This window comes from Callionymus lyra, chromosome 3 (assembly GCF_982586985.1).
Source record: "Callionymus lyra chromosome 3, fCalLyr1.hap1.1, whole genome shotgun sequence".
Classification (NCBI taxonomy): domain Eukaryota; kingdom Metazoa; phylum Chordata; class Actinopteri; order Syngnathiformes; family Callionymidae; genus Callionymus; species Callionymus lyra.
Genome location: NC_141820.1, coordinates 1,414,479 through 1,426,978, shown reverse-complemented (window position 1 = coordinate 1,426,978; position 12,500 = coordinate 1,414,479). Strand labels below are relative to the sequence as shown.

At 39.8% G+C, this 12,500-nt stretch overlaps 1 protein-coding gene across 1 annotated transcript in view; it reads right to left on the bottom strand.

Annotated features, from left to right (window-relative positions):
* Positions 1–12,500, bottom strand: part of crybg2 (crystallin beta-gamma domain containing 2) — a 92,789-nt gene that overhangs the window by 72,845 nt on the left and 7,444 nt on the right. The window contains exon 2 of the mRNA XM_087786136.1: positions 7,895–7,991. Coding sequence (XP_087642262.1) covers positions 7,895–7,991 — 97 coding nt within the window. The remainder of the gene's footprint in view (positions 1–7,894; positions 7,992–12,500) is intronic.

Genomic DNA, 12,500 nt, shown 5'->3' with positions numbered 1-12,500 from the left:
GGTTGTGTTGTTTCATTCAAGTCATCATGTGTGAGTCTGTTGATGGTTGTGTTGTTTCATTCAAGTCATCATGTGTGAGTCTGTTGATGGTTGTGTTGTTTCATTCAAGTCATCACGTGTGAGTCTGTTGATGGTTGTGTTGTTTCATTCAAGTCATCATGTGTGAGTCTGTTGATGGTTTTGTTGTTTCATTCAAGTCATCACGTGTGAGTCTGTTGATGGTTGTGTTGTTTCATTCAAGTCATCATGTGTGAGTCTGTTGATGGTTGTGTTGTTTCATTCAAGTCATCACGTGTGAGTCTGTTGATGGTTGTGTTGTTTCATTCAAGTCATCACGTGTGAGTCTGTTGATGGTTGTGTTGTTTCATTCAAGTCATCATGTGTGAGTCTGTTGATGGTTGTGTTGTTTCATTCAAGTCATCATGTGTGAGTCTGTTGATGGTTGTGTTGTTTCATTCAAGTCATCATGTGTGAGTCTGTTGATGGTTGTGTTGTTTCATTCAAGTCATCACGTGTGAGTCTGTTGATGGTTGTGTTGTTTCATTCAAGTCATCATGTGTGAGTCTGTTGATGGTTGTGTTGTTTCATTCAAGTCATCATGAGGAGTGTGAGTCTGTTGATGGTTGTGTTGTTTCATTCAAGTCATCATGAGGAGTGTGAGTCTATTGATGGTTGTGTTGTTTTATTCAAATCATCGCATGTGAGTCTGTCAGTGATGAAGAACATGTTCATGCTGAAGGCAGTGATGAAGAACATGTTCATGCTGAAGGCAGCGATGAAGAACATGTTCATGCTGAAGGCAGTGATGAAGAACATGTTCATGCTGAAGGCAGTGATGAAGAAAATGTTCATGCTGAAGGCAGCGATGAAGAACATGTTCATGCTGAAGGCAGCGATGAAGAACATGTTCATGCTGAAGGCAGCCATGAAGAACATGTTCATGCTGAAGGCAGCGATGAAGAACATGTTCATGCTGAAGGCAGCGATGAAGAACATGTTCATGCTGAAGGCAGTGATGAAGAACATGTTCATGCTGAAGGCAGTGATGAAGAACATGTTCATGCTGAAGGCAGTGATGAAGAACATGTTCATGATGAAGGCAGCGATGAAGAACATGTTCATGCTGAAGGCAGCGATGAAGGACATGTTCATGCTGAAGGCAGCGATGAAGAACATGTTCATGCTGAAGGCAGTGATGAAGAACATGTTCATGCTGAAGGCAGCGATGAAGAACATGTTCATGCTGAAGGCAGCGATGAAGGACATGTTCATGCTGAAGGCAGCGATGAAGAACATGTTCATGCTGAAGGCAGTGATGAAGAACATGTTCATGCTGAAGGCAGTGATGAAGAACATGTTCATGCTGAAGGCAGTGATGAAGAAAATGTTCATGCTGAAGGCAGCGATGAAGAACATGTTCATGCTGAAGGCAGCGATGAAGAACATGTTCATGCTGAAGGCAGCGATGAAGAACATGTTCATGCTGAAGGCAGCGATGAAGAACATGTTCATGCTGAAGGCAGCGATGAAGAACATGTTCATGCTGAAGGCAGTGATGAAGAACATGTTCATGCTGAAGGCAGCGATGAAGAACATGTTCATGCTGAAGGCAGTGATGAAGAACATGTTCATGCTGAAGGCAGCGATGAAGAACATGTTCATGCTGAAGGCAGCGATGAAGGACATGTTCATGCTGAAGGCAGCGATGAAGAACATGTTGATGCTGAAGGCAGAGATGAAGAACATGTTCATGCTGAAGGCAGAGATGAAGAAAATGTTCATGCTGAAGGCAGCGATGAAGAACATGTTCATGCTGAAGGCAGAGATGAAGAAAATGTTCATGCTGAAGGCAGCGATGAAGAACATGTTCATGCTGAAGGCAGCGATGAAGAACATGTTCATGCTGAAGGCAGCGATGAAGAACATGTTCATGCTGAAGGCAGTGATGAAGAACATGTTCATGATGAAGGCAGTGATGAAGGACATGTACTTGTATTGATCCTGTACTTGTATTGATCATATACATGTATTAATCCTGTACATGTATTGATCCTGTACATGTATTGATCATAAACATGTATTTATCATATACATGTATTTATCATATACATGTATTGATCCTGTACATGTATTGATCCTGTACATGTATTGATCATATACATGTATTGATCCTGTACCTGTATTGATCCTGTACATGTATTGATCATATACATGTATTAATCCTGTACATGTATTGATCCTGTACATGTATTGATCCTGTACATGTATTGATCCTGTACATGTATTGATCCTGTACATGTATTGATCCTGTACATGTATTGATCATATACATGTATTGATCCTGTACATGTATTGATCATATACATGTATTGATCCTGTACCTGTATTTATCATATACATGTATTGATCATATACATGTATTAATCCTGTACATGTATTGATCCTGTACATGTATTGATCCTGTACATGTATTGATCCTGTACATGTATTGATCATATACATGTATTGATCCTGTACTTGTATTGATCCTGTACATGTATTGATCCTATACATGTATTAATCCTGTACCTGTATTGATCCTGTACATGTATTGATCCTGTACTTGTATTGATCCTGTACATGTATTGATCATATACATGTATTAATCCTGTACATGTATTGATCCTGTACATGTATTGATCATAAACATGTATTTATCATATACATGTATTTATCATATACATGTATTTATCATATACATGTATTGATCCTGTACCTGTATTGATCCTGTACATGTATTGATCATATACATGTATTAATCCTGTACATGTATTGATCCTGTACCTGTATTGATCCTGTACATGTATTGATCATATACATGTATTAATCCTGTACATGTATTGATCCTGTACATGTATTGATCCTGTACTTGTATTGATCATATACATGTATTGATCATATACATGTATTGATCCTGTACTTGTATTGATCCTGTACATGTATTGATCATATACATGTATTAATCCTGTACGTGTATTGATCCTGTACATGTATTGATCCTGTACTTGTATTGATGCTGTACATGTATTGATCATATACATGTATTAATCCTGTAAATGTATTAATCCTGTACTTGTATTGATCATATACATGTATTGATCCTGTACATGTAATGATCATATACATGTATTAATCCTGTACTTGTATTGATCCTGTACATGTATTGATCCTGTACTTGTATTGATCCTGTACATGTAATGATCATATACATGTATTAATCCTGTACTTGTATTGATCCTGTACATGTATTGATCATATACATGTATTAATCCTGTAAAGGTATTAATCCTGTACTTGTATTGATCCTGTACATGTATTGATCATATACATGTATTAATCCTGTACATGTATTGATCCTGTACATGTATTGATCCTGTACTTGTATTGATCCTGTACATGTATTGATCATATACATGTATTGATCCTGTACTTGTATTGATCCTGTACATGTATTGATCATATACATGTATTAATCCTGTACATGTATTGATCCTGTACATGTATTGATCCTGTACATGTAATGATCATATACATGTATTAATCCTGTACATGTATTGATCCTGTACTTGTATTGATCCTGTACATGTATTGATCCTGTACTTGTATTGATCCTGTACATGTATTGATCATATACATGTATTGATCCTGTACATGTATTGATCCTGTACATGTATTGATCCTGTACATGTATTAATCCTGTACATGTATTGATCATATACATGTATTGATCCTGTACATGTATTGATCCTGTACATGTATTGATCATATACATGTATTAATCCTGTACATGTATTGATCCTGTACATGTATTAATCCTGTATTGATCCTGTACATGTATTAATCCTGTACATGTATTGTTCCTGTACATGTATTGATCATATACATGTATTAATCCTGTACATGTATTGTTCCTGTACATGTATTGATCCTGTACATGTATTGTTCCTGTACATGTATTGATCATATACATGTATTGATCATGTACATGTATTGACCATATACATGTATTGATCCTGTACATGTATTGATCATATACATGTATTGATCCTGTACATGTATTGATCCTGTACATGTATTAATCCTGTACATGTATTGATCCTGTACATGTATTAATCCTGTACATGTATTGATCATATACATGTATTGATCCTGTACATGTATTGATCATATACATGTATTGATCCTGTACATGTATTGATCCTGTACATGTATTAATCCTGTACATGTATTAATCCTGTACATGTATTAATCCTGTACATGTATTGATCCTGTACATGTATTAATCCTGTACATGTATTGTTCCTGTACATGTATTGATCATATACATGTATTGATCCTGTACATGTATTGATCATATACATGTATTAATCCTGTACATGTATTGATCCTGTACATGTATTGATCCTGTACTTGTATTGATCCTGTACATGTATTGATCCTGTACATGTATTGATCATATACATGTATTGATCATATACATGTATTGATCCTGTACTTGTATTGATCCTGTACATGTATTGATCATATACATGTATTAATCCTGTACGTGTATTGATCCTGTACATGTATTGATCCTGTACTTGTATTGATGCTGTACATGTATTGATCATATACATGTATTAATCCTGTAAATGTATTAATCCTGTACTTGTATTGATCATATACATGTATTGATCCTGTACATGTAATGATCATATACATGTATTAATCCTGTACTTGTATTGATCCTGTACATGTATTGATCCTGTACTTGTATTGATCCTGTACATGTAATGATCATATACATGTATTAATCCTGTACTTGTATTGATCCTGTACATGTATTGATCATATACATGTATTAATCCTGTAAAGGTATTAATCCTGTACTTGTATTGATCCTGTACATGTATTGATCATATACATGTATTAATCCTGTACATGTATTGATCCTGTACATGTATTGATCCTGTACTTGTATTGATCCTGTACATGTATTGATCATATACATGTATTGATCCTGTACTTGTATTGATCCTGTACATGTATTGATCATATACATGTATTAATCCTGTACATGTATTGATCCTGTACATGTATTGATCCTGTACATGTAATGATCATATACATGTATTAATCCTGTACATGTATTGATCCTGTACTTGTATTGATCCTGTACATGTATTGATCCTGTACTTGTATTGATCCTGTACATGTATTGATCATATACATGTATTGATCCTGTACATGTATTGATCCTGTACATGTATTGATCCTGTACATGTATTAATCCTGTACATGTATTGATCATATACATGTATTGATCCTGTACATGTATTGATCCTGTACATGTATTGATCATATACATGTATTAATCCTGTACATGTATTGATCCTGTACATGTATTAATCCTGTATTGATCCTGTACATGTATTAATCCTGTACATGTATTGTTCCTGTACATGTATTGATCATATACATGTATTAATCCTGTACATGTATTGTTCCTGTACATGTATTGATCCTGTACATGTATTGTTCCTGTACATGTATTGATCATATACATGTATTGATCATGTACATGTATTGACCATATACATGTATTGATCCTGTACATGTATTGATCATATACATGTATTGATCCTGTACATGTATTGATCCTGTACATGTATTAATCCTGTACATGTATTGATCCTGTACATGTATTAATCCTGTACATGTATTGATCATATACATGTATTGATCCTGTACATGTATTGATCATATACATGTATTGATCCTGTACATGTATTGATCCTGTACATGTATTAATCCTGTACATGTATTAATCCTGTACATGTATTAATCCTGTACATGTATTGATCCTGTACATGTATTAATCCTGTACATGTATTGTTCCTGTACATGCATTGATCATATACATGTATTGATCCTGTACATGTATTGATCATATACATGTATTAATCCTGTACATGTATTGATCCTGTACATGTATTAATCCTGTATTGATCCTGTACATGTATTAATCCTGTACATGTATTGTTCCTGTACATGTATTGATCATATACATGTATTAATCCTGTACATGTATTGTTCCTGTACATGTATTGATCCTGTACATGTATTGTTCCTGTACATGTATTGATCATATACATGTATTGATCCTGTACATGTATTGATCATATACATGTATTGATCCTGTACATGTATTGATCATATACATGTATTGATCCTGTACATGTATTGATCCTGTACATGTATTGATCCTGTACATGTATTAATCCTGTACATGTATTAATCCTGTACATGTATTGATCATGTACATGTATTGATCATGTACAGAACAAGGTGTATTTACCTATAACAGGCAACAAAATAAATACAAGAGTAAAACTTTGATTAAAATTTGCACAGAAAACTTTAAATTAATTGAACTCAATCAATATAGTGAGAGATAAATATAGTAAATAATAAATAAAATTACTGCCAATGTCATCAAAACCAAACAGTTTGTGGTGTTTTGGATACATTTAGAAATAAAATACAACATAAAAGAGATTTAACTGAACTTATATATTGAATTATTATTATTTAAGTTGATTTACGTGTAGGACTAGTTTCTCTCAGTGTCTGTCTTTTTGAATCTCATTTTTTAAACGTGTTTTTAGTGTAACCGGTGCAGCAGGTGAACAGGTGCAGCCGGTGAACAGGTTCACAGGACGAGAGAACTTCTTAAATCATTATCGCCCTCTTGTGGATCCTTTTGTATTTGCTCAAAAGTATTTTTGTCCGTCATTTCTCAACCGTATGTGTATTTGTGTTTTCTAGCCGACAGAATAAGTGAACACACGCGTGTCTTCAGCGACATCACGACACGCCTGTGACAGTCGTAGCGAGAGATGATTCCCTGAAGGAGGAGTTTGTTTAACCAGAGGATTCTACAAATGTTCTGCAACATGTAGTCGAGAAGCTACTACTGTTGATACTCAGGGTGTGTTTGCGGGTCAGTCTGTGTGTTTCTGTAGGTGCGTGAGTGTGTGTGTGTGTGTGTTTAGGTGTGCGTGTGCGTGTTTAGGTGTGTGCGTGCGTGTGTGTGTGTGTGTGTATCTGTGTGTGTGTGTGTGTGTGTTTAGGTGTGCGTGTGTGTGCGTGGATCTGTGTGTGTGTGTGTGTGTTTAGGTGTGCATGTGTGTGCGTGTGTGTGTGTGTGTGTGTGTGTGTGTGTGTGTGTGTGTTTAGGTGTGCATGTGTGTGCGTGTGTGTGTGTGTGTGTGTGTGTGTTTAGGTGTGCATGTGTGTGCGTGTGTGTGTGTGTGTGTGTGTGTGTGTGTGTGTGTGTGTGTGTGTGTGTGTGTGTGTGTGTGTGTGTGTGTGTGTGAGAGACAATCAGGACAATTACTCCAACGATTGTTTGTAATTATTGTAATGACTTTAACTAGTTTTAACGTGTTGATAAAATGATGAATTAAAACACTTGGCTGTGAATAAACGTTTGTCATCGTTAATTATTGGAATTATAACATTAAACAAACATTTAAACGTTTACCTCCAAATATTTTTGTATACATTTTAAACTTTTGAAACACAAATGATTCAATTTTTCAAAGTTTGTCTAATTTTCAACGTTGACGACTCTGATCCATGTTAGTGTCAGAATTGATTGACAGACGATCCTGGTGAGTGTCAGCGGGGAGCCACAGGTCAGAGGTCGCGACCCTTCTGAGCTCACACACCAGTTTAACGTGAGCATCAGATTCACGGACAACATTTTTGAGGTCAAAGCGATCAAAGTGACCTCGAAACAAAAGACCCGTAAGACGGAACTAATCCATAGAACTCAGCCACGGGGGCAGGAGGTCGAAGGTGAAACGCTGACCTTGGTGCCGGGCATGGTGGCGTACAGGGACGGGCGAGGTTCGCTCTCGGCGAAGTCGGAGCAGGAGTTGTCGTCGCGAGGCGTCGAGTCGGCGACGCTGGAACGCAAGGACAACATTAAAACCACAACACACTGGAACAGATGGTAGTACTTGAGTGCAGTATTGTAATAGAATACATGTGTAAGTACACGTTCAAACACTGATGCGATTGAAAGAACAGGAAGTCACGTCTCAAGGTCGCGCTGGAAACACGCAGAAGTTTCACCTCAGGCTGTGAAACCTGATCCTAGTTCAAGTGTAAACAGTGACTTATATAACTGAGTGGATCCATGACACCTGTGAACACCTGAGCCTCACGAACACACCTGGAGGTCAGGTACATGGAAGAGATGGTTCGATGAAGTTTCATCAAGAAGCCACTAGGTGTCCCTGTCTCTTGCATTATATGTTTTTATACCTTCATCTGCAGACTTTAATCTTCAAAACAAACCAAACATATATGAAGTTATTTTATCGTCAAAAACACATCAAGACGTAGTTTCTCTGACACAAGATACAAGACGAATGAAAAGAAATTAAAATGAATAATAAATAAATAATAAATAATCAACAAACTTAAATAAACAACTAATGAACAGAATATCAACAAAAACAAAGGCTCAGGGAGTTCAAGGTGAGAGCGATGGTGACCTTTAACCTTTAACCTGCTTGTTCTGAAGACGGTCTCCTCCCTGATGGGCTGAAGAGTCTGATGAGTGGAGACACCATTGATCCTGATGGACCTTCTGGTGATGGTGTTATAAATGTCCAGGAGGACAGAGACACCAGTGATGGTTCTTCTGGTGATGGTGTTATAAATGTCCAGGAGGAGAGAGACACCAGTGATGGTCCTTCTGGTGATGGTGTTATAAATGTCCAGGAGGAGAGAGACACCAGTGATGGTCCTTCTGGTGATGGTGTTATAAATGTCCAGGAGGAGAGAGACACCAGTGATGGTCCTTCTGGTGATGGTTATAAATGTCCAGGAGGAGAGAGACACCAGTGATGGTCCTTCTGGTGATGGTTATAAATGTCCAGGAGGAGAGAGACACCAGTGATGGTCCTTCAGGTGATGGTGTTATAAATGTCCAGGAGGAGAGAGACACCAGTGATGGTCCTTCTGGTGATGGTGTTATAAATGTCCAGGAGGAGAGAGACACCAGTGATGGTCCTTCAGGTGATGGTGTTATAAATGTCCAGGAGGAGAGAGACACCAGTGATGGTCCTTCAGGTGATGGTGTTATAAATGTCCAGGAGGAGAGAGACACCAGTGATGGTCCTTCAGGTGATGGTGTTATAAATGTCCAGGAGGAGAGAGACACCAGTGATGGTCCTTCAGGTGATGGTGTTATAAATGTCCAGGAGGAGAGAGACACCAGTGATGGTCCTTCAGGTGATGGTGTTATAAATGTCCAGGAGGAGAGAGACACCAGTGATGGTCCTTCAGGTGATGGTGTTATAAATGTGCAGGAGGAGAGAGACACCAGTGATGGTCCTTCTGGTGATGGTTATAAATGTCCAGGAGGAGAGAGAAACCAGTGATGGTCCTTCTGGTGATGGTGTTATTAATGTCCAGGAGGAGAGAGACACCAGTGATGGACCTTCTGGTGATGGTTATAAATGTCCAGGAGGAGAGAGACACCAGTGATGGTCCTTCTGGTGATGGTTATAAATGTCCAGGAGGAGAGAGACACCAGTGATGGTCCTTCTGGTGATGGTGTTATTAATGTCCAGGAGGAGAGAGACACCAGTGATGGACCTTCTGGTGATGGTTATAAATGTCCAGGAGGAGAGAGACACCAGTGATGGTCCTTCTGGTGATGGTTATAAATGTCCAGGAGGAGAGAGACACCAGTGATGGTCCTTCTGGTGATGGTTATAAATGTCCAGGAGGAGAGAGACACCAGTGATGGACCTTCTGGTGATGGTGTTATAAATGTCCAGGAGGAGAGAGACACCAGTGATGGTCCTTCTGGTGATGGTGTTATAAATGTCCAGGAGGAGAGAGACACCAGTGATGGTCCTTCAGGTGATGGTGTTATAAATGTCCAGGAGGAGAGAGACACCAGTGATGGTCCTTCTGGTGATGGTGTTATAAATGTCCAGGAGGAGAGAGACACCAGTGATGGTCCTTCTGGTGATGGTGTTATAAATGTCCAGGAGGAGAGAGACACCAGTGATGGACCTTCTGGTGATGGTGTTATAAATGTCCAGGAGGAGAGAAACACCAGTGATGGACCTTCTGGTGATGGTTATAAATGTCCAGGAGGAGAGAGACACAAGTGATGGACCTTCTGGTGATGGTGTTATAAATGTCCAGGAGGAGAGAAACACCAGTGATGGACCTTCTGGTGATGGTTATAAATGTCCAGGAGGAGAGAGACACAAGTGATGGACCTTCAGGTGATGGTGTTATAAATGTGCAGGAGGAGAGAGACACCAGTGATGGTCCTTCTGGTGATGGTGTTATAAATGTCCAGGAGGAGAGAAACACCAGTGATGGACCTTCTGGTGATGGTTATAAATGTCCAGGAGGAGAGAGACACAAGTGATGGACCTTCAGGTGATGGTGTTATAAATGTGCAGGAGGAGAGAGACACCAGTGATGGTCCTTCTGGTGATGGTGTTATAAATGTCCAGGAGGAGAGAGACACCAGTGATGGTTCTTCTGGTGATGGTGTTATTAATGTCCAGGAGGAGAGAGACACCAGTGATGGTCCTTCTGGTGATGGTGTTATAAATGTCCAGGAGGAGAGAGACACCAGTGATGGTCCTTCTGGTGATGGTGTTATAAATGTCCAGGAGGAGAGATACACCAGTGATGGTCCTTCTGGTGATGGTGTTATAAATGTCCAGGAGGAGAGAGACACCAGTGATGGTCCTTCTGGTGATGGTGTTATTAATGTCCAGGAGGAGAGAGACACCAGTGATGGTTCTTCTGGTGATGGTGTTATTAATGTCCAGGAGGAGAGAGACACCAGTGATGGTCCTTCTGGTGATGGTGTTATAAATGTCCAGGAGGAGAGAGACACCAGTGATGGTCCTTCTGGTGATGGTGTTATAAATGTCCAGGAGGAGAGAGACACCAGTGATGGTCCTTCTGGTGATGGTGTTATAAATGTCCAGGAGGACAGAGACACCAGTGATGGACCTTCAGGTGATGGTTATAAATGTCCAGGAGGAGAGAGACACCAGTGATGGTCCTTCTGGTGATGGTGTTATAAATGTCCAGGAGGAGAGAGACACCAGTGATGGTCCTTCTGGTGATGGTGTTATAAATGTCCAGGAGGACAGAGACACCAGTGATGGACCTTCAGGTGATGGTTATAAATGTCCAGGAGGAGAGAGACACCAGTGATGGTTCTTCTGGTGATGGTGTTATAAATGTCCAGGAGGAGAGAGACACCAGTGATGGTCCTTCTGGTGATGGTGTTATAAATGTCCAGGAGGAGAGAGACACCAGTGATGGTCCTTCTGGTGATGGTGTTATTAATGTCCAGGAGGAGAGAGACACCAGTGATGGACCTTCTGGTGATGGTGTTATAAATGTCCAGGAGGAGAGAGACACCAGTGATGGTCCTTCTGGTGATGGTGTTATAAATGTCCAGGAGGAGAGAGACACCAGTGATGGTCCTTCAGGTGATGGTGTTATTAATGTCCAGGAGGAGAGAGACACCAGTGATGGTCCTTCTGGTGATGGTGTTATAAATGTCCAGTAGGAGAGAGACACCAGTGATGGTCCTTCTGGTGATGGTGTTATTAATGTCCAGGAGGAGAGAGACACCAGTGATGGTCCTTCTGGTGATGGTGTTATAAATGTCCAGGAGGAGAGAGACACCAGTGATGGTCCTTCTGGTGATGGTGTTATAAATGTCCAGGAGGACAGAGACACCAGTGATGGTCCTTCTGGTGATGGTGTTATAAATGTCCAGGAGGAGAGAGACACCAGTGATGGTCCTTCTGGTGATGGTGTTATAAATGTCCAGGAGGACAGAGACACCAGTGATGGTCCTTCTGGTGATGGTGTTATAAATGTCCAGGAGGACAGAGACACCAGTGATGGTCCTTCTGGTGATGGTGTTATAAATGTCCAGGAGGAGAGAGACACCAGTGATGGTCCTTCAGGTGATGGTGTTATTAATGTCCAGGAGGAGAGAGACACCAGTGATGGTCCTTCTGGTGATGGTGTTATAAATGTCCAGGAGGAGAGAGACACCAGTGATGGTCCTTCTGGTGATGGTTATAAATGTCCAGGAGGACAGAGACACCAGTGATGGTCCTTCTGGTGATGGTGTTATTAATGTCCAGGAGGAGAGAGACACCAGTGATGGTCCTTCTGGTGATGGTGTTATAAATGTCCAGGAGGACAGAGACACCAGTGATGGTCCTTCTGGTGATGGTGTTATAAATGTCCAGGAGGAGAGAGACACCAGTGATGGTCCTTCTGGTGATGGTGTTATAAATGTCCAGGAGGACAGAGACACCAGTGATGGTCCTTCTGGTGATGGTGTTATAAATGTCCAGGAGGAGAGAGTTTGAGCTCAAGATAAAACAAACTTAACTTTT